The sequence below is a fragment of the Odontomachus brunneus genome, unplaced genomic scaffold (genome assembly GCF_010583005.1).
Source record: "Odontomachus brunneus isolate Ranch 3 - 2012 unplaced genomic scaffold, Obru_v1 Obru_scaffold_100, whole genome shotgun sequence".
NCBI classification, from domain to species: domain Eukaryota; kingdom Metazoa; phylum Arthropoda; class Insecta; order Hymenoptera; family Formicidae; genus Odontomachus; species Odontomachus brunneus.
In genome coordinates this window covers 837770-858053 of record NW_022639550.1, presented here as the reverse complement: position 1 = coordinate 858053, position 20284 = coordinate 837770, and the positions used below count along the sequence as shown (strand labels likewise).

At 35.2% G+C, this 20284-nt stretch overlaps 4 protein-coding genes across 5 annotated transcripts; 1 reads left to right on the top strand and 3 right to left on the bottom strand.

The window, feature by feature from the left end:
- Positions 1 to 121: 121 nt before the first annotated feature.
- LOC116848777 (HAUS augmin-like complex subunit 3) lies at positions 122 to 4288 on the bottom strand. Its single transcript, XM_032825233.1, has 10 exons — positions 3922 to 4288; positions 3633 to 3851; positions 3370 to 3556; positions 3084 to 3304; positions 2873 to 3001; positions 2378 to 2714; positions 1910 to 2136; positions 1670 to 1838; positions 1463 to 1598; positions 122 to 388 (listed from the first exon to the last, which is right to left on the bottom strand). Exons 1-10 carry the CDS (start codon positions 4101 to 4103, stop codon positions 384 to 386), a joined length of 1812 nt encoding a protein of 603 aa, XP_032681124.1. The 5' UTR covers positions 4104 to 4288; the 3' UTR covers positions 122 to 383.
- A 2012-nt stretch (positions 4289 to 6300) lies between these two features.
- On the top strand, positions 6301 to 14365 carry LOC116848759 (ataxin-2-like protein). Its single transcript, XM_032825197.1, has 9 exons — positions 6301 to 6338; positions 6815 to 6923; positions 7008 to 7331; positions 7400 to 7636; positions 7727 to 8048; positions 8155 to 8444; positions 8536 to 9048; positions 9135 to 9303; positions 9583 to 14365. Exons 1-9 carry the CDS (start codon positions 6301 to 6303, stop codon positions 10116 to 10118), a joined length of 2538 nt encoding a protein of 845 aa, XP_032681088.1. The 3' UTR covers positions 10119 to 14365.
- Positions 14366 to 15046: 681 nt separating this feature from the next.
- Positions 15047 to 16300, bottom strand: LOC116848760. 2 transcript variants are annotated; one of them, XM_032825198.1, is made up of 2 exons: positions 16044 to 16300; positions 15047 to 15756 (listed from the first exon to the last, which is right to left on the bottom strand). In XM_032825198.1, the coding sequence occupies exons 1-2, from the start codon at positions 16077 to 16079 to the stop codon at positions 15472 to 15474; spliced, it is 321 nt and encodes a 106-aa protein (XP_032681089.1). In that variant the 5' UTR covers positions 16080 to 16300; the 3' UTR covers positions 15047 to 15471. The 2 variants fall into 2 exon arrangements, with proteins under 2 accessions (XP_032681089.1, XP_032681090.1); XM_032825199.1 differs by having other exon boundaries at positions 15049 to 15753.
- Positions 16301 to 17539: 1239 nt separating this feature from the next.
- On the bottom strand, positions 17540 to 19411 carry LOC116848758. The gene is made up of 2 exons (XM_032825196.1): positions 19059 to 19411; positions 17540 to 17975 (listed from the first exon to the last, which is right to left on the bottom strand). The coding sequence occupies exons 1-2, from the start codon at positions 19335 to 19337 to the stop codon at positions 17664 to 17666; spliced, it is 591 nt and encodes a 196-aa protein (XP_032681087.1). The 5' UTR covers positions 19338 to 19411; the 3' UTR covers positions 17540 to 17663.
- Positions 19412 to 20284: the final 873 nt, after the last annotated feature.

The following is a 20284-nucleotide window of genomic DNA, read 5'->3' as shown; positions in this document are numbered from 1 at the left end:
CTTCAGCATGCACTGAGCAACAGAGAGATAGAATATCGCTATCAGCAATAAAAACATCTTATGCGAATATAGTCAAAATGTCTTTGTTTTTATAGCTTATAATTGTAACGTACGAATCAAATATGTAAAAAAGTAGTGTATTAACCTTTATTTAAAAATTTTTCCGAAAAAGATGGATCTGTAAAAAGAGGAACCGTAAAAGAAAAAAAAGAAAGAGAGAGAGGACATCGATACGCGTGGATCAAGGTTACTCCGGCACCTTCTCTGCTTTATCCCTTCCTCGTCGCGTGCATACAAACACGTCCTTGAGACAAATCATTCATTATCGCGACGACGTAATGTGCCACCGGATTACGTCTGCGAAAACATTGCAGCGAGTATTTTCAACCTAGAAATACAAAAAAAAGTTTCAAGGATCGAAAGATGCAACTATGGACGTAATATACATGGACCTCGCATACGGCCAGAAAAGTGAAGCCAATGGGTGCTTTCCAGTTGCGTGCACTGTTACACAAAACCAGTTTATTGATTGCATATTATCTTACAAGATATTTTAGATAATATGTGATCAATAAATTTTGTACGTGTGTGTACATTTTGTGTACGTGTGTGTAAAGATGTGTTAAGCAATTGGAAAACACCCAATATGTACAACCCCTCTCTGTTCTGTCTCTTTCTGCACAGACAAAATGTGCAATAAAATTTAAGTAAGACTTTTACTTGCCAGTCTAGTTAAGGTGCTGTTGTGCTCTATAATATTATGGAAATGAGAAATGGATGTACACGCAACAAAAAAAGTGACAAAATAGGCAGAAAAATAGCCCCTCCATTCTAGCTCTTTCTAGATGTTAGCTTCATTCTATTAGACGACAGAACATAGGGCATTCAGAGTCCATGTATACTATGTCCATGGATGCAACTTGACACAGAAATGCATCATATCATATAATAATAAATGTAGTCGTTTAGTAAAGGCCTTTGCAGAATGCCAGGCAACAGGCAATAGGAATTCGGATTGGTCAATTATTTCAATTCCCTGTACCTATTGGCTAATGCCTATTTCTATTGCCTGTAACCTGGCATTGTGCAAGGGCTTTAAAGTATAAGTGAAAGAGTATACTTTATCGTTGGAATTAATTTTTCTCATTACTATTTACGTATGCAATATTATATATAGCTTATATATCGCAAACACTTGATAGAGTGATAACATTTATAATAAAATTATACAAGGTGGGAAAGGGGATAATTTTTTGTGTAAAAATACAAGTCAAATAAACCAAGTTTTTTCTCAATAAAGAGTAATGTGTTTTTCATGAAAAATTTTAATATATCCGATTCCTAAAGGTTATATTCTTTTTAATTGTAAAATAAACATGTTATACACTATTGAAACAAATTACATTGTTTTTTTAAATCCAAAATAATCTAATAATTTACAAACTTTAAGAACTAGACTTACTTTCTGAGGTACCTCCAAAGTGAGAATTGTTTGCTCGTTGCTTCGCTTCTTCATATTTCATTCTTAGTGTATCTGTATCTGCCAAGAATCTCTGCCACAAGATATCTTTTTCGCGTTCAAGTTTGGCGTCAGTCCTCTGTATATAATATGAGAATTATTAGTAAACGTTATATAATTGATTTTCTAGTATATACTAAACATTTATACCATTCGTTCTTTGAATTGATTTCTGATCCTAATAACATCCTCTTGCAACTCTAGAACATCAGTAGATATTTCCTCATAGCTACTACTAATTCCGTATGAAATTGGTTTGAGGCTGTTTGTTGGTTGGTTTTGTACCTCAGCCATGTAATGCTTATTAACTTCGTTTGTCCTAAATCATAAAAAAACAATAGTAACATGTCATAGTTAATAAGATATATCACCAACAAAAATAACACTTACAATTTCTGCAATTTCCCAATCTTATCGTTCAGAAATATTTCCAGCATTAATTTCTTCTCTGCATTGTCAGCTATTAAGTCGTCGTATTTTTTCAACGCAGAAGAAAGCGACTGGTCCGAACAATTACCAGCCACCATGCTAACAAATATTTGATTGAATGCATTACAAGTTTTCGGAGATTCCATTAAAATGATTGCGTACTCGTCTTGTTGTTGTTGCATAACTTCCTATACATACATAACATATACACATTGACGTGTAACATTCACACAATAATTTTTCTAGTACAAATTATTTTCATTATGGGAATCAAACTAGAAATTCGAAATATAAATTTATAAGTGATCGAAATTTGTGATCGAAATAAATGTACTGACAATAAACCATTAAAAAAGAAACCGCTCCTGACGTTCTCTTTCTCCGACTCACATAAATTAAGAACGTGAAAGAAATAGATTAGTTACTAACACATCTCGCAGAAGAAAGTTTATATTCTGTAGTGATGTAATGACGAGCATCGGCGATGAATTCAGCAACTTCATGAAGATTGCGATGTTGCACATTTATTAACATGTAAAGCAAATCCACATGAACATGACCGTGTTCTCCTGCTAAGCGATATAAATTCTTGAGTTTCTCGAGACGAGTCTGCCTACGTTCAAAACGACCAAGCGCGTCATTCTTGAGAATCTTCATCGTCTCCATTTCCGCGAACTGCGTTATCGCTGAAAACAGCTGGTCCCGCAAAAGTTCCACGTTTTGTTCCAAAATATCTCTTTTCATACTTAATGTCAGCATTTCATCACTGTTAATAAATGATACAATATTATATTTCAATATAAAAGGCTCTAAAAACTAAAAAAAACTATAAAATAACGCTGTTATTTTAATCTCAAAATTGAAATAAGATGTATCTAATATATACTGCATAATTTGTATACTTACAAATACTTAAATACTTACTGTATTTTATTATTTTCAGGTACCTTCAAGACTCCACCGTTGTAAATATCTTTGACACATTGCAAGATTGCAATACAGGATTCTACTTGAATATCTGCATTGATCTCTTCTGTTTTAGAATATGTCAAACTGTATACAAAGAAGAAATTGTGATGTATAAATATATTTTTATGTATATATTTTTTTAAATACATTCTCAAGTAATACTTACTTTATCCTACACGAGTTCAATTCGTGCATTCTTTCATCAACCTGCTTTTCCTTACTATTGTTTATTAGAGATGCGTAGTTTGAATCTTCATCCTGATCTTCTTTGTTGTTAATACTTCCAAATTGCTTTTTTATATGAATACCTAGATAATGATTATAAAGTTCTATTTGTTTAATAAATGAGTCTATGGGCATCTGTGACCACAATACTGCATCACCTTGCTAGAAAACAAAATGAGATAGGTAAATATTATTGGAATTATCATACTAAAGCTTGAAATAATTACATTTCTAGCAGTATCAACATATATATTTAGTAAAGTTTCGACATCTTTAGAGAATTGACAGTTATCTCTATCAAATTCTTCCAGGACTACATTACAGTCTTCGTACAACTTTTGTGTTTTAATTTGTTCCTTATTCAATATGGCTTCTGCTTCTTCAATATCATCTTCTAGCTTGTTCTCAACTTTTCTACAACATGGCCATGTTTATAAATCATTTTGCAAGAATATGCATATTATGAGTATACAATTGCAAAAGTTCTTACTTCAAATTTATTATACTCTGCTGCAATAAATTAAGGTATTCTTTGTCTTCTTTGTAATAGTCCTTTAATGTCTTATATTCTTCAAATAAATCTTCCTTGCAAGTGTTATCCAAATCAACAAGATGCAACAAGTCTGGACAATCTCTGGTGGCTTCTTCTAATGCAATATCCAATGCTTCGTCTTCCAACCACTCATTTGTGTCCTGCAATATATTTTTCCTGGAGATAGAAAGAGGTTATAAGAATCTCACTCAGAAGTGCAACTGCAACTATGTAACAAAATTCTCACAATTTTATCTCTTCACTGGACAGAACATTGGTAGAGTTCACGTTCTTGTAGAACCATTCCAAAAAAGGTTGCGTACTAGAATCATCGCAAATCTTGCTTAGGATTTCTGGTGTGATTTTTGAAGACAAGTCCGGGCGTAAACCGCACAGCTTATTGCAAAGCATTTTACCGGTAACACTCATCTTGTGGTACGATTCTTTTCTATTCACATATGTCTGTTCCTTTTGCGCCACATTCAATTTTTCCTCTTTCAAATAATAATTGATACTGTACTCTACACTTCAGTGTTTCAAAACATTCAAAAGTGGTCATAACGATCAGAACACACCAATAGGAGAGGTGGAGATTAAAAGAGAACAATATTTTCCTGTGTCTTTCGCAGCTAGTGCGATGCATCATGTGACTCATGATATCCAATGAGCATGCTGCTTCTTCGGAAGAGCTGTATGTTCATTGGATATCACGCGTCACATGTTGCGCACGCGCTAGCTCCAAAAGATTATTCGCGCTCACTATGGACGTAGGAATATCTGGGCGGAGCATATTTTGCGTGGAGTGAAGCCACAAGGGTGAGAGGAATGAAAGTCGGAAGTGACACCAAATATGGCAGCCTATATCACGGAGGGGAGCGGTGCACTTGGACACGGTGCATTTGGACACAGCCAATCACAGCACCGTGTGATTAGAGACATTTGTAGGGTCCCTTGGAACAGCGACTTGTGATTGGACTGTGTCCAATTGCCCCGTGTCCAACTGATATACACCCCACACACACACACATATATATATATATATATATATATATATACCCAACTAATCGCATCTATCAATTCTGATTAACGAGAAATGTGGTTGGTCAATTTATAACGGCTTAAAGATTAAAGCAAGAGGCGTTTTTTCATTTTATAACCAGCGTTTACAGCGTTTGGTTGGTTAGTTTGGTCCACTTAACGCTCGCAACGCCGCGAGCGTTATGGCTCTTGCACACAGGACGCGGTAATGCTTGCCGCGCGGCGGAAGTTCGCGCAACAGCCAATCAATATGCTGCTTTCCGTAATATAGTGCTTTCCGTAATAACTTTCTACTCTTACGGAAAAATAACATATTGATTGGCTGTTGCGTGGACTTCCGTCGCGCGGCAAGCATTACTGCGTTCTGTGTGCAGGAGCCATAAGGTTGTGGAACCCCTAACCTAAGGGTTATTTTCCTCAAATTTGATTGTGATTGGTCAATTTCTTAAAGCTTAGGGCTTAAATCACCTATTGTAAATCGGTGCTAATACGCTAAATAACAGTAAAATTATATATTTGTCTTCGTTTTTTCTTCAAATTAAACAAAGCATACGTGTGATTTAACTGTTGGTTAACTTATAGCGAATTCGGTAGCTTGCACTAGTGCGCACTGAGTGCGCATTAAGGCTTGTTTACAGTACATTCTTATATTTAAGATCGTGTCTTAAATACATATTTAAAAACATTTTAACTAATAAAATGATTCGTACGGATGTTATACATATCATATTATGGTTAAAAATATTTGAGAATTTATTTGAGAATTATTTAAGACAATCTTTAAATATAATAACATACTATGAACAAGCCTTAGTGCGCACTCAGTGCACACTAGTGCAAGCAACCGAATTTGCTATTAGCAAGAAGTTGAAAAAATCAGCCTTTATGGTAGGTTTTCATTTACAAAAGCATTTATGAAGTGGTCTATATTTCTCTTTCACGCCATGCTATGTCCGACATCACTTGTCGAGACACCACCGTGGTGAGTGGTCGGGTCAGATCGTTCCTTCCCCCGTCGCGCCGTTTACGTATTACGTACGCGCGTCTGCATCTGTCTCGAGCGACGAGTTGCATATTCCTGGCCGCGATCGCGCGACAGCGTCTCGCCCGCCTTGTTAAAGGTCCTCGAGCTGCCGAGCGACGGATTTACGCTTCGTGCAGACCGTGTACGATCGCTTGACACGTTGCAATCGGCATTCACGCACCGTGCGCCAATTCATATTCGGATTCGTTCGAGTATATAACCTAAAAACCGTCGTGAATGTTGGTAGTTCCTGCAGATCCGACGGCCTTCTCTTCCTCCTTCCGTTGTCGCACGCTCCTGCGAAACCGCGCGAGATCACGACGCGTTGTCAACGTTCACGCGGTCATCGCGTAAGAGCGTCACACGTAAACGGATACGCGCGCAGCGGCACAGCTGCACACGTCGCTCCCGTGTTACGGGCATAAGGGCAAATTTTTTTGACGTCAAACGGTCACCGGGAAAGTAGTCAAAATTCCGGTCCCGACTAGGAAACGAGAAGGCCCCCAACAAACCGGCGGCAGGAACACACAGTTCACTGGCGAGGAACCGTCGTCGGCGGCCAGAATGAACAGCAAGAGAAAGAATCGTTCCAACAACAACAGGTTTCGTCAATTTCATGGCCTTCCTTCCGTAGAATTAGGCAAAAATAAGAGTCACTTTGTGAATTTCTCAAACTTACATCTTTCCTTTTGTAATATGCTAATCTGTAGAAATCGGTTATGTGCAAAGTATAATAGTAGTAAAAAAGAAATTATAGCACAATATATGTTTCAAATAAATTTATTATCTAAGGCTTAAGATACATATAAATTCATGAATCATAGAAAATTTAGTGAATATTTCTATCATATATTTATTATATATTCCTATTAATTGCTGCTATTAAAATTGTCATATTTTTAGAATCATGCTAGAACCATGTTATTTAATCATCAGATTTGTATTTTATGGCATTAAATAATGATAATGTTGCGATAAATCCTGTCAGATGACTTATTTTCTAATTATTATATATACATAGCAAATACTTAATATGATGATGAAAATAATATTTTTCTTGATCGATGCATCTTTTCAGATCTCCACGGGCTCGCGGCCCACAAGAAAGATGTGTTGCGGCAGAGGGGGTGTACAATAATGCTCATTTTATGCATGCAATCACTAGCCATGTCGGCAATACAGTACAGGTATATACAGATACTTTATTAATTATCAAAATATATTTTGTTTTTAAATTAATAATTTTACTTGTTTTTATATTATGATTGTAGATCCAAACACAAAATGGCTCAGTGTATGAAGGAATCTTTAGAACATTTTCCAGCCAGTTTGATGTGGTACTGGAAATGGCCCATCGTGTTGACAATTCGGGCAAAATATGTGTAGATAGTGTAGTTGAGAAACTAATTTTTAAACCGAATGACATTGTTACCATGTCAGCAAAAAATGTTGATTTGGATTACGCGATAAGAGATACATTTCAAACAGATACAGCCATTAGTAAATATAATGGCTTAACTGGTGAGAAAGAACTGGAGCCTTGGGATGCTCCAAGCACCATGAATGGAGCTGATTTAGAGCTCGATGGTGCTGCTGTGAGTTTGCAAATTTATTATAAACGAGAATTTAGTAAATTATATGTAATATAAAATTATGATTTTAGAATGGCTGGGACGTTAACGAAATGTTTCGCAAAAATGAGCAGGATTATGGAGTTCAAACGACGTTTGAACCTTCTTTAGTAGGTTATACACTTCAGCTCCAGCGTAAAGATACGAAAGATTATAAAGAACAAGAACAAAAGGCAGCTGAAATAGCAAATGAAATTGAGTCTCAACCCAATCATAGGGCCAGATTAGAATTGGAGAACGGTGATGAAGAGGAAAGATTTGCGGCTGTGGTAAGCTTTGAATTTTTTTATTTTTTTTTTTTATTCCTTGGACACATTATCACCTTTGACTTAATCTCATGAATCGATATACAATTTTAGGTAAGACCTACCGAAGGAAAGTATGTTCCACCGCCGCTAAAGAAGAAGAGTGGCAACACTGGCAAATTGATGAGGTCCAACGAATCCCCGTCTTCGCCAGGAACTGCGAATGATAAAAATGTCTACAACCAATCGTCTTCATCTGCGGTTAATATAAATACTCCACAGTCGAATATACCGGTTGGAATACAATCCACTCATGCGTCGGTGCAACATCCGGTATCTTTGAATATGGGTATGCCGCCTAGTGGAGTAGTTGTTACATATAATAATCCGCCGCCGCCATTTGTGCCTCCACCGACTACGCAATCGCAACAGACTGGTAAACATTCTTGTTTACTTTTTAACATTGATACTTCTAACAAAACTTTAGGTTCCGTAACATTAGAGAGAAAATTTAATAAAAATTACATGCTCTCTTGATAAAGGAATTCAACAGAATCAAGCGCAGCCGCCTTCTATGTCACAAGTAGGCTTTCCACCGCAACAACAACAAACCCCTTCGAATAAGATCAATGCGGAGAAACGTGAGCGTCCTGGAAGACAACAAGTCTATCAAGCTGATAAAGCACCGCCAGCTCCGTTCCCTCAGTCCAATGTTGCGTCTTCACATCAACAACAACAGTCTTCGCATCAACAGCACACGTCGTTGCCGCAACAGAATTCCGTGGAAGGGCAGCGATGTGAAATGGTTACACATAAATCAGATCATAGAAAGGTACGACGCGCATTCTCGTTGAAAACGATCTTACTTTTGGAGTTGTAAGACAAATTGCTTATATTTGCAAATGCTTTCGTTCATACGCAAGGTCCCGACACCACGTGGTAGAGACGAGCAACATTCGGAACTAAGACAGTTTGCTACGGAGTTCAAATTAGCAGAATCGCAAGGGCCGCCGGATACTCCACAAATTTCCAGAAAACAGTCACATCAACATCAACAGGACGTGCATTCCGCTAGTCCGATGAATCAGACTCATCATCAAACTCCTCATCAGCACACGAGTCCGCAGCAACAATCACAGCAGCAGCAACCAACGCAACAGCATAGTAGTTCTCATCAACAACATCAAACTGTACAAGAGGAGCCAATCGTTACCAGTAAGCCGCCACCAGGTCCATTAACAGTAAGATCTACGAGCCCGCCTCAGCAACAGCAACAACAACAACAACCACCACCACCACCACCACAAACGAACACCCAGACAGTGCAGCAATCTCCACCGGAACCCGCAGTCGACAAGATAACTAATGCTTTCAAGAAATCGACTTTAAATCCGAACGCTAAAGAATTTAATCCAAACGCGAAGACGTTTACACCGGTGAGTATGAAGTATCTTTAGTTCACTAAATAATTGAGCTTGAATTAAAACGAATATTAATGTAATTGCATGTTTATGATTCACAGAGATCACCTAGCACACCGACACCTAGTCGACCGCATACACCTCAGACTCCACAATATACAGGAGCAACTATACCTGCGACTGTTGTTATGCCCGCGTACGTGATGACTAATCAACCACCGACGGCTTTCAATCAGCCACCTACTCAACAAGTGACGAGGTTCCGGAAAGGTCAATATTCCATAACAATGCACCGACTTTCGTTTGGCCAAACAGTTCGAATGTCAAGATAGAATGTTAAATTGCGCGAATTTTTTTAACCTGAATGTGTGTTCGAACGTGTTTTGAGCTTTACAGTTAGAGTGTTAAGAAGGATGTATTGTGAAGAGACGAATCATTGCTATTATAAGTATTGTCATGCGTTTACATCTTTAGTTACACATGTTTGGTTACGCGTATGCTACTCATGTAATGTATACGCATAAACATATGATATCGTGTCTCTTACAGTGCAAATGATGCAACACCGTGGACCAGATATAACATCGCAGATGCAGGTGGCCGCGGCAACGGGACAGCCGTTATTGGCGCCAGCACCGTTGCACCCTCCATTCCAGGTGCCTTATCCGGGACAACCGGCGTACCAACAAATGGTGCGCATGGTACAGGCACCGCCACCACCACCACATATGGCCACGCCGTATCATCATCATCATGATTCGCAGGGACCGCAAGCCCCCGGTATTCAGTACATGGGTCCACACACTCATCCGCACCCTCACGTAGCGCAACAACCACCCAGCCAAACACCATCTCCAGCCAATCCCAATCAACCACACACACCGGGCGCTTATAATCCACCCGGTACTCCACAGCCCACGTATCCACAACCACCTCCTCAGGGCCACGCTCCGAGTTATCCAATCATGTGTCCCATAATTCCGCCCCATATTCCGATCCCGCCACAGCACATGCAATACCTGCCGCCACAGCCGCCTCCGGGTGCGCAGCAAACTATACCAGTCATTCTGCCGCATAATCAGTAGCTGCAACATGAATTAATCGATGAGAAAGAAGATCGCTAGTATTCTGCTGATAGAATAAAACTTTCGAAATTGAGTTACTTTCATGATGATGAAAACATACTTGTCCGAGAAGGATGCTTCAGCTTGACTCCGATCCATCCCTAGGAATGACTCCTTGAGCTCTCGAGATTGTATTATTGCTAGTCAACGGCGCAATTCAAATTACAATCAATTAACAACGTTCTATATCAGTGAACAATCTAAAATTATCTTATATACTTTGTGTTACGAGAGATAAAGGAACAATATAGGATGTTTCTTAACTTCTACCCACGAAGTACATAGAGTTATTTCTTATGAAAAATTGAATCGAAAAGTCCTAAACCATTTTTGTCTTTGATGTTTAACGAAGCAGATATTTTTTAATAAATTCCAGCAAATCCGTGTAGTCATTTAAAAGTATACACGTCTGTGAGCCGCGCGCCTGGTAGTGTGCATGAATGTTCCGCCACTGCATTCACGCACACTACCAGACGCGCGGCTCACAGCGTGTATACTTTTAAATGACTACACGGATTTGCTGGAATTTATTAAAACATATCTGCTTCGTTAAACATCAAAGACAAAAATGGTTTAGGACTTTTCGATTCAATTTTTCATAAAGAATAACGCTATGCTTTGTGGGCGGAAGTTAAGAAACACCCTGTATATCGAGCTGATTAATCGGTACAAAACAATCCATTGTGCAAATAGTAAACGTTACATATTAGATACGTAACATATATGTTTAATGTCCTACTCAGAAACATTTCTTCTACATAATAGCTCAGAAATGTAGCGGAAATATGTTTGCTACATTTCTGAGCTATTATGTAGAAGAAACGTTTCTGAGTAGCACATTAAACATATATGTTACGTATCTAATATGTAACGTTTACTATTTGCGCAGTGGGAATAATATCTCACATGATATTTTAAAATGATTTTAAGCTACTAAAAAGTATTGTAATCATGAAAGTAACTTCTCTTTTACATGTAGGTCGATTAACAAAAATGACCTATGCTTGTATTACTGAGTCATTCAAAAAAAATTTTTGACCATTGATTATTTCAATCAAATTTTAAGATTGCAAAACGATCATTTAACATCACGCCATTCCCCGTAAAACTTCCACAAGTTAATTTTTATCGGATTAATATGCCAGATGCAAAAAGAAATTCTAATGTTTCTTTTATATCATGTATTTTTATTACGTAGTGCCTAATATATTGGAGAATACACAAGAGAATATACGCTCATTTAATACGTAGATTTTAAATTCAAAAAGTTTCAATATTACCTCAACAAACGTAGTTCGCACTACTTCGACGACATATGTACCTTCAGAAAATTCCAAATATTATGCTAACATTTCTGAGCGATCACGCGAATGAAGCAAATTTTTCTTTTCTTTTTTCTCTTTCTTTTTATACGCGAAATAATTATCGAAATTACGTAAAGATAGAGTATATATATATATGGAAGTATATGGCATATTTTTCTGCTCGCGCGCTTTCACACGCGATAATTCCATTTGCAAAGAAGAGTACGCAGAAACGAGAACGAGAAGAGTACGCAAAAAAAGAGAAAAAAAAAAGAAAAAAAGAAAAAGAGAAGAAAAGACTTTTTGAAAGTCGCAACTTCTGATATGATCCGAACGAAACGAGCGATAATTAATGGAGTTGGAGTGCGGCTGCAGGGTAACACTAGCGGAGTACGCGATTCTGCGGTTTGTTGATAAAATGAGGTTTGTTACGAGATGTTGGTACGCGCAGGATCCCCGAATGTGAAAGATTACGTCGAATATGCGAGCATGCGATACGACATCTGCATCCCGATAAATCACGCTACTGTTAGAAATGTTGATGCAAATATTATCGCGAGCAGTAAACATCTAAGAGGTACAAAATTCGCATATCGAAATACGTGAACGACTGATTATTTTCAAAAAGGAAAAAAAAGATGAATGATTGCCAATTATATCTTGCGTCAGTTGACTTGATACACAATCTATGTTCTCACTGTGTGTATTTCAATAATGTTCCAACAATAAATGCCAAGTGAAACGAGAATTATATCGTTAGGGAAACGATTGTGTTTAAAATTACATGGTGGCAACGAGTAAATATTCTACAGAGTGTTGAAAAAATCTGGAGCCAAACTTCGGAAATTTATAGTGTCAATGACGCGATACAACGCACCAAGTATACAATTTAAAATGCAAGAGACTGCATCTGAAATATGAGTCTGCCATCATTATTATCAGTTTCACTATATCCTTACATTGCTCTAAATACCTAACTCAGGGTAACCGGTGTATCAATATGATTGCAAATGTGATCGCACTATTAATTATTACAGCAGAATACTATAGAGAAGCCATGATTTAAAATAGTTAGGAGTCAGTCTTATAAAACAAGTATACTTCTTTTCAACGATAGTGAAACAAATATGAGAAATGTATTTTCCTCCAGTGCAATAGTTTAAAATAGAATAGTGATTAAGATACTCTCAACGATCAAAGGTGAAACGATCAAACTCTGAAATATTTTTAAATAAGAATTTTTTAACAGACAATAGACACGAATCTTTTTTCGAATTTCTGAATTACTTTTCAATCAGTCAAAAATTTAACGTAAATTGAACGTACCCTATCTATCAAATGCATATAGGTACATTTATATACATTCATGTATGTATATATGTGTATTAATAAATGCATATATATGTATATGTTCATACATATCTTGCGATTTAGAAAATTAACATTTTCTAATCATTTTCGAGTTGTGCTTTGATGTAGTACTAAAAATGACATTATGTAGACAATTGGAACAAGATATGTGATAGATAATATAGTCGATAGTATAGTCGAAATCAATTTGTAAACCTCAAGACATTGTCACCATATCTGCAAGAAACGTTGATTTAGATTATTCAATAAGATATATCTTTCAAATGGATCGATTTAACCGACGAGGAGCTAGAGTTTTCAACTGCTCCAAGTTTTATGCATTGGGTTATGATTTAGAGCTGCATGGTGCTGCTGTAAGTTTACAAACATATTACACATGAAAATTTAGTAAATGCCTAATTATGTAGAGTTATTTACTTTTAGAATATTTGAGACATTAATAAAATGTCCATAAAAACAAACAGGAATATTGGGATTCAATCGATATTTTGAATTTTCCTTATTTGGTCATAACTGAATAAAAGTCAATGTCGTATATGAGATTAAATCTCAACTGAATAGTAGAACCATATTATAGCCGTAATAGTAGAACCGTATAGAGATGGGATCATAAGAAAGTTGATATCTGAAGATGTCAACAAGAAAGAACGATTTGTATCTATAGTAAGCTTTTTTGGTGCTTTAAGACTTTGCCTTTGATCACTGAATATTTCGTTAATCACTATTTACACTGAGACAAGATTCAATGGAAGAAAATACATTCTGTCATTGTGTTATAACAAAGAGGAAGGCGATAACATTAACAAACTTATCAGACAACAGGCCATCCTCTTATTTATTCCTCTTTAGACGATATACAATAATACCGATCAGGATCTACTCAAGTTTTTTAAATTCTTTTCGATATCCAGAGTCTTCAAATGTGGGAAATCCTACTCTGTGTATAAATGTTACATACAATAATCCGCCATCGATATTCGTCATCCAGTTTGGTCTCCTCTTTTTTTAACGCCTTGTATTGAAAAAAAAACTTTTAGACAGAATATATTACATAGGTGTTATAGCTTTGTTATATTATTTGAATTTAAATTATAAAAATTTCTATATATTGCGTTACAATATTTTGTTTAAACACTAATTTTTGTTAATGTAACTATATATAAATTACACATGATTTCTTTGCCGGTAAATTACTGTCGAATCTAATGTGAAAATATATTAATGTACCATTTGACACATGCTCGCTTAAAACACATGACGTGATATATTTGATTTCTTGATGAATCGTTCGTTAATTATGTACCTCTTAATTAATAACGCAAAAAATGCAGGTGCTCGATGTCGTTCAGAAAAGAGAGTTAAACAACTACGGCCTTAGACCTAGTCGTGTATATAAACAAGCGGAAGAGAGAGCAAAAACGACCTTTGTCTGAGAGAGGTAGTTGTGTGTGTGAGGCATCGTTAGAAAAATTTTATATCGAAGAGATTTAAAAAAAAAACATCAAAAAATAAAATCAATATGTTAAAAATCAATTTTCTTGTAGATGCTTTCTTATCCCAACCTTAGCATTTATAACGTAAGAAAAATTTGTTTACTACTCAAATATTTACTTTAAGTCCTGTTGATTTGATTCGTCCAGTTTTTCTTTTTTTCTTTGTTCTCCTTTCATTTCTTATTCCTTTTTTATTCCCACTCCGTTTTTTCTTCTTTTACTTCTTTTCTATTTTCTATTTTGTTTATTTTCATAGTCTACGTGTCTTTCACCGTCTTGGATTGACTGCCTCAGTCAGATAAATTGAAATCACAAACAAAACATGTTACATGGTTCGATCTATTATTATAAATAATAATTTGACACTTTTTGCAAATACTTTCTACATATTTTCTTGTCAAGAAATGCTGCCAATATAACGTCGATAATACATTGAAATTGTTGACAAACATTTCATTAACTATGTTTTTATCGATGTTGTCTTTCGCTGACATTTTGTTTGATTGACGATATGTCATGTTTTTTGACATGGACATTTATCAATATGTATTGTATATGCACGTAAATGATATATATTATTATTATTTATTGTGTAATTACAGATATTATTATTGATATACAAATTAACATGTACATATAAATTAACAATGTCGAATAATAATAATAATTACAATAAATGTATTGAACAAAGTAAGAAAAAAAATGTTCTTAACTTGAAAATTATTTTTATTACAAAGCTTATTTATAAATTTAAATTTTATATTTAAAGTAATTTTAATAGTAGTATTTTATTACCGTTCAGAGCTACAAATAGCCAAGAAGGGGACTTGGTTTACATTTAGTTATATATTTACTTATCCACTCATCCATCCATTCATCCATATAAAGTAATTTTAATAATTGTTTTCATAAATATGCTACATAGTTTTTCTTATAACAATTTACTCGTCGATAGTATAATACTAAATGGCAATACTTGAAAGTAATATTTAACATAGAGCGTAATGTGTGGTGAACTTAAAAAAATTATAAATAAACGGAGAAAAGTTTATAAATATTAAAAAACAACTAGTATTAGTCGATCTGATATTGTATTGAATTACAAATTTATGATTATATTTTAATTGGTAAGAGTTTATATTTCTGTTATGAATTGAAACAAGTCCTACGGTATCTCTCGTTTTCATCCATGTCATATATCACGTTGAGCTTACGAATCAAATTCTTTGTCTTGTCGTAAAAGAAGTTGTCCATTTGACCCAGAACGTTGACAAACTGGACTATCTTCTCGAATCCGCGGTTTATTTTTACGGATCGCTCGATGTTGGATGTTTCTCCATTTAATTGCCATTGTGATGGCGATTCCTTTTTCGATGACATCTCAGCTTTATCCTCTTTTGAAATTTCAATAGCGTTTGCAAACAACACCTGCTTAGGAAAATTATTATCACACAACATACAATATTATTAAACGAATTAATATTTAAACAACTTTCTTTTTTTGTAGACTACTGGATGATTTATAACTTCAGATAAAATATTCTATTTGCAATTTTACCGCGTAATCCACATTTTTTTCTTATAAATAGATGTTTTTATTGCAAAAAAAAAATATATATATATATATATCGTCTGAGATAAATTTCGTAGAGAGAGAGAGAGAGAGAGAGAGAATATTTCTTTCTTCTATATTCTATATTTATATTATTTTTTCTTACCATACATACAACCAGAACTAAGAAGAATATATTCATTTTAACAAGATGTGTATTTATTTGCCTCTTAAAGAGTTCCTTTATAAAAAACAATTGTAAATTTTAAATACCAATCACATGTAACGTAATTGTATATACTAAATATACTAAGTGTATATACTAAATTATATTTTAAAGAATCGACAATTGATGTAAATAAATTTGACGCACTGATTGATTATCGATTCAACACCAAGTCTTTAATCGACAATGAAGCGATCCGATAAATTTCAGTCCTTTTATAAGAGACGAATGTATACACATATATAACGTTACTCAGCTCTCTCTAAAATACTTTCTTCTCTTTTTCATTAACATGTTCGTTTTACTTTAATAATATTAATTTCATTGCGAAAATAATGATGCAATTAATAATAGATTCTGTGTTAGCTAAATTTTTCAGAACTTTGCATTAGCTTAAAAATTGACGTATCGGCCTCGATATACGTGACTTTATAATTTAGGTCATATCGGATTGACGAGTTTCTCTTCGTTGTAAGTGGATTTTTCATTGACCCACGTTAATAATACGAAATCGAAGCGGAATTTGCTGATTAGGTATAATTACTCGCCTCACCTATTACTAAACTTGATGATGCAAGTAAAGTAACGTGAGTTTCATGTTCATTACAATGTAAAAGTAAGATACGAAGTTTTTTATCCTTCATCGTTGTTATTAATTAATTTTTCTCTTTATCTCTCTCACTCTTTCTCTTTTTCTTTCCCCTTTAAATTCTAGTTTATTAAAAGTGTCGACGGACATTGACGCTCTCATCACATCATTTTGAATACGGAAGTTTCATTTCACGGCATCAATAAAATCGTACGTGAGGACTTCTGAACCTTTGCAAATACAACGTTTGTTTGTGCAAAACCTGGTCAATATCACGATGCGTTGGTAATTGTCCGAGAAATCATACTTGATCCCGGTGTATTCTCACTTTCCTGCTAAAGAAGTTCGTTAAGATAAAGCGCCAATCATGTATTTTCGCAGTATTTATAAATACAAATTTTTTTTCATATTAAATGATACAAAATTTCAGTAATTTACTCACCGCATATTAATCATCTGATTAAACAACTATCGCGCTAAAAAATAAATCTTAAATGATTAATATTAACTTTTACTGTCCGAACTGTTTTTTGAGCGATTTTTAGTCTTTAAACTAAAATCTTTTCATACAAAGAATAGATTGATAAAAATATGAGATCCCGTTGCGCCACTCTATTGGCTTCCCGGATTATAAAGGTTAATTATACTGTATCAGTTATGTAATATAACGTAATCGAGAAAGCGAAGAGTTAAAGTATCTCCAATTTAAACTTAAAAGTCGTGAAAACTTATGAGAGATAAAAGATGCAACATATTTAAACATCTTGCATCACGATAAGGACGATAAGGATGAAAGAGGAAGGGAGAACAAGAACAGGCATAAATAGTCAAATACTTTTATTAAAAATTACTTTCTCAGCTAATCAGCCTGATACGATGTGAGATCACCGATTAAATCTTATATTTTTTTGTGTATACTTGTTTTTTTGAGGTATTTTACATCTGAATAATTTACAAAGTATTTTCACATTTTAACTATGTGTTTGCGCTGCGGCCTGCTGCAACTGATTATTCAAGTTTTGAGAAGCTTGCACGGCAAGGTCAATTGCATTCTTGGTAAATTGGGTGACATCATGTTGTATTTTTTCGGAATTGTCGCTGATACTTTTAGCAGCGTTCTCGGATTCCGTCAACAGAGACTGGACACCCTCCTGAAATCTCGCACGCAACTGGTTTACCTGTTCCGTGGTCTCCGGATTGACAGCCATTTTATCGACCAATTCGTTCACCTTAGTCTTGAAATTTGTAAACATATTTTCCATTTCGGGGCTCTTGCTCTTTATCTGCAAATAATGATCCATCGTGCGTATGAAGTAGACATGTTCCAAATCTTGTGTGTGAAGGGTGTTTCTTTTTTAATCTGTTCAATCGTGGTTTCAATGTTCCGCAGCGAAATACGCACTCATGGCATTGTTGATAGGCGAGGCGAAAGTTAAAATGAAATCAAAAAGGCTCGTGTCGTGTTACATTTCATCTAATAACCCGTTCGATTTACAGCAGGAATTATTACGGAGGATACACGCAATACAGAGAAGGAAATCGAACTAGTATTCGTGTTACTTTCATTATCTGTGTCGTCTGAACTGCTCGATTCGTTGACCTATGATCGCTTAAATAACTACTTTGAACATGCGTAATCGCATACAGTGAATTTCATGCACGTTTCTGTTAATTAGGAGCTACATACGATTTTGGACACTTTTTATTTTAACAGAGCGTGCAAATAATTTAGCTGATATAACGTATGTAACAAATATGACGAATATAATTTATATCGATGTAAATCTAAGAAAGAGATGATTTGCAGATTCTGGCATTGTCAATTTGCTTGTACGTTCGCAATTTATAAATTATATTTTGCAACATATTCATCTGTGTCATTGGATCGATTCAGAGTATTGACAAGCTGATCAATTTTTCTTGCGAATTTGCGATGCGTAATTTAAAGAGCGTTCTCGATGCAAACTATTAGGCGATGTAATATTTCTTTCGAATGTTTAGTATATATAATATCTATAATATAATATATCTATAATATAATATAATATAATATATTATATCTATAATATAATCTCTAGGTACTAGGATTCTCGCGCCGTAACTGCAAACACAAATAAGCCAATCTTTAATTTGCAAAACGGTGAATGTGTAAGGAAGAAATAGCAAAACAGTAAATATGTAATGGAAAAATAGCCACGAGTTATTGTTATCGAGTAAAACTATTTGAATCGACGTTGAAGAAAGAAATTTTAATCGCTTTAATTAATCAAATACTTCAGGTTCAACGTTGCGACGAAACTATATAATGCAAACATATTTAAGACAAAGCGTACAGGATATACTCTGACAAATATATTTTCACTCACCTCCTCGGTCATGTTATGGAGATATTGCTGTACGTTGGTGGCGAAGGTGTTGGTTTGGTCTTTAACGGTATTGAAAAATTCATCCTGGTTGGGTAAATTGAGCTTCTCCTGAATTTGAGTGCCTAAGCTGCTTATCGCAGTTTGAGCGTCCCGGATATAATCAGATAATTGTGGGGTTTGATTGGCAGTCTGTTGATTCTCAACGTCGCTGGCTGGCAAAACCTTGCCCTCGGCTACGACCAGGACGATAGCAAATGCAACTGCGAGTATGCACCTCATTTTACTAGTGTTTCCTCCCGTGAAAATAACAGAATCCTCAGTCAACTCGAAAAAGACTGATGCACAGAATGAAGCACATAGTCCCTTTTATAGGAGTTTCTTATCAAGAAGGTCAAAGTGCGTATTATCTCATTTTGACGACAACGACCTCAGGGCCTCGCATCCCTCTTTATCTCCAGCTCTCTATCTGGACATGTAGTCGCCTCGAAATGCTCGGAATTCCCGGAAATCGAGATAACGGAGAGGACTGATGTTCTTTGGCGATTGAACTGAATTTTGTATGAGTTTGTTTCTACGATATCAATTGCAACGGTGAAAAAGTGAAAGAAAATAGACAAAAAGGATAGGGGATAAAAAAAGGAGGGAGACTTATTGTGTCTTATAGTATTCTTAACTGCTCCATTCAGCTATTGTATTTAATAAAATTATTTGAAACTAAGAACGCTGAAATTAATTTTAATGGTAAAAATTAGAAGACTATTGTTCAGATTAACATTCCATGCGTTTAATAAACCCGTTTAATTAAAAAATGCTATTAATGAATGTTTTTCCAAGGGGATTTATATCACCTTGATGTTGGTAATTTACTAATTTAGTAATATATCAGTGTTATTAGATTAAGCTAGATTTTGAGTGTTTCTCAAGTCGATGATTAATCGTGCAAAATAATTGTCATGTTTGTACGGCAAACAAAATTCTCTTTGGTATCGCGTTTCGCATTCATGCGTAAAACTCATAATCTACGCATGAACGTAAACCAATAAATTAATGTTTACGATCAGGATTTCCAATATAGAATTATGTCATACACCGGCATAACTTAATGATCTGTTTCTTTATTTGTATTAGCAAATATACAAAGGCTCTGTTACCATAGGTTCGTATTCGATTTCTTGAGATTGCGTCGTTTTTATGTGAGTTCTTACAGTTCAGTCTTATTCTCACGG

Bases quoted from the DNA above. Each gene is read 5' to 3' on its own strand.
- LOC116848759 (XM_032825197.1), top strand. From the start codon at position 6,301: ATGAACAGCAAGAGAAAGAATCGTTCCAACAACAACAG. The intron at 6,924-7,007 runs GTATATACAGAT...TTATGATTGTAG, and splicing joins ATGTCGGCAATACAGTACAG to ATCCAAACACAAAATGGCTC. The intron at 8,049-8,154 runs GTAAACATTCTT...CTCTTGATAAAG, and splicing joins TACGCAATCGCAACAGACTG to GAATTCAACAGAATCAAGCG.
- LOC116848760 (XM_032825198.1), bottom strand. From the start codon at position 16,079: ATGAATATATTCTTCTTAGTTCTGGTTGTATGTATG. The intron at 15,757-16,043 runs GTAAGAAAAAAT...AATTTTCCTAAG, and splicing joins TAGTTCTGGTTGTATGTATG to CAGGTGTTGTTTGCAAACGC.
- LOC116848777 (XM_032825233.1), bottom strand. From the start codon at position 4,103: ATGAGTGTTACCGGTAAAATGCTTTGCAATAAGCTGTGCGGTTTACGC. The intron at 2,137-2,377 runs GTTAGTAACTAA...ATGTATGTATAG, and splicing joins AACTTTCTTCTGCGAGATGT to GAAGTTATGCAACAACAACA. The intron at 1,599-1,669 runs GTATAAATGTTT...TATTATATACAG, and splicing joins ATCAATTCAAAGAACGAATG to AGGACTGACGCCAAACTTGA.
- LOC116848758 (XM_032825196.1), bottom strand. From the start codon at position 19,337: ATGAGGTGCATACTCGCAGTTGCATTTGCTATCGTCCTGGTCGTAGCC. The intron at 17,976-19,058 runs GTGAGTGAAAAT...CATTATTTGCAG, and splicing joins TCCATAACATGACCGAGGAG to ATAAAGAGCAAGAGCCCCGA.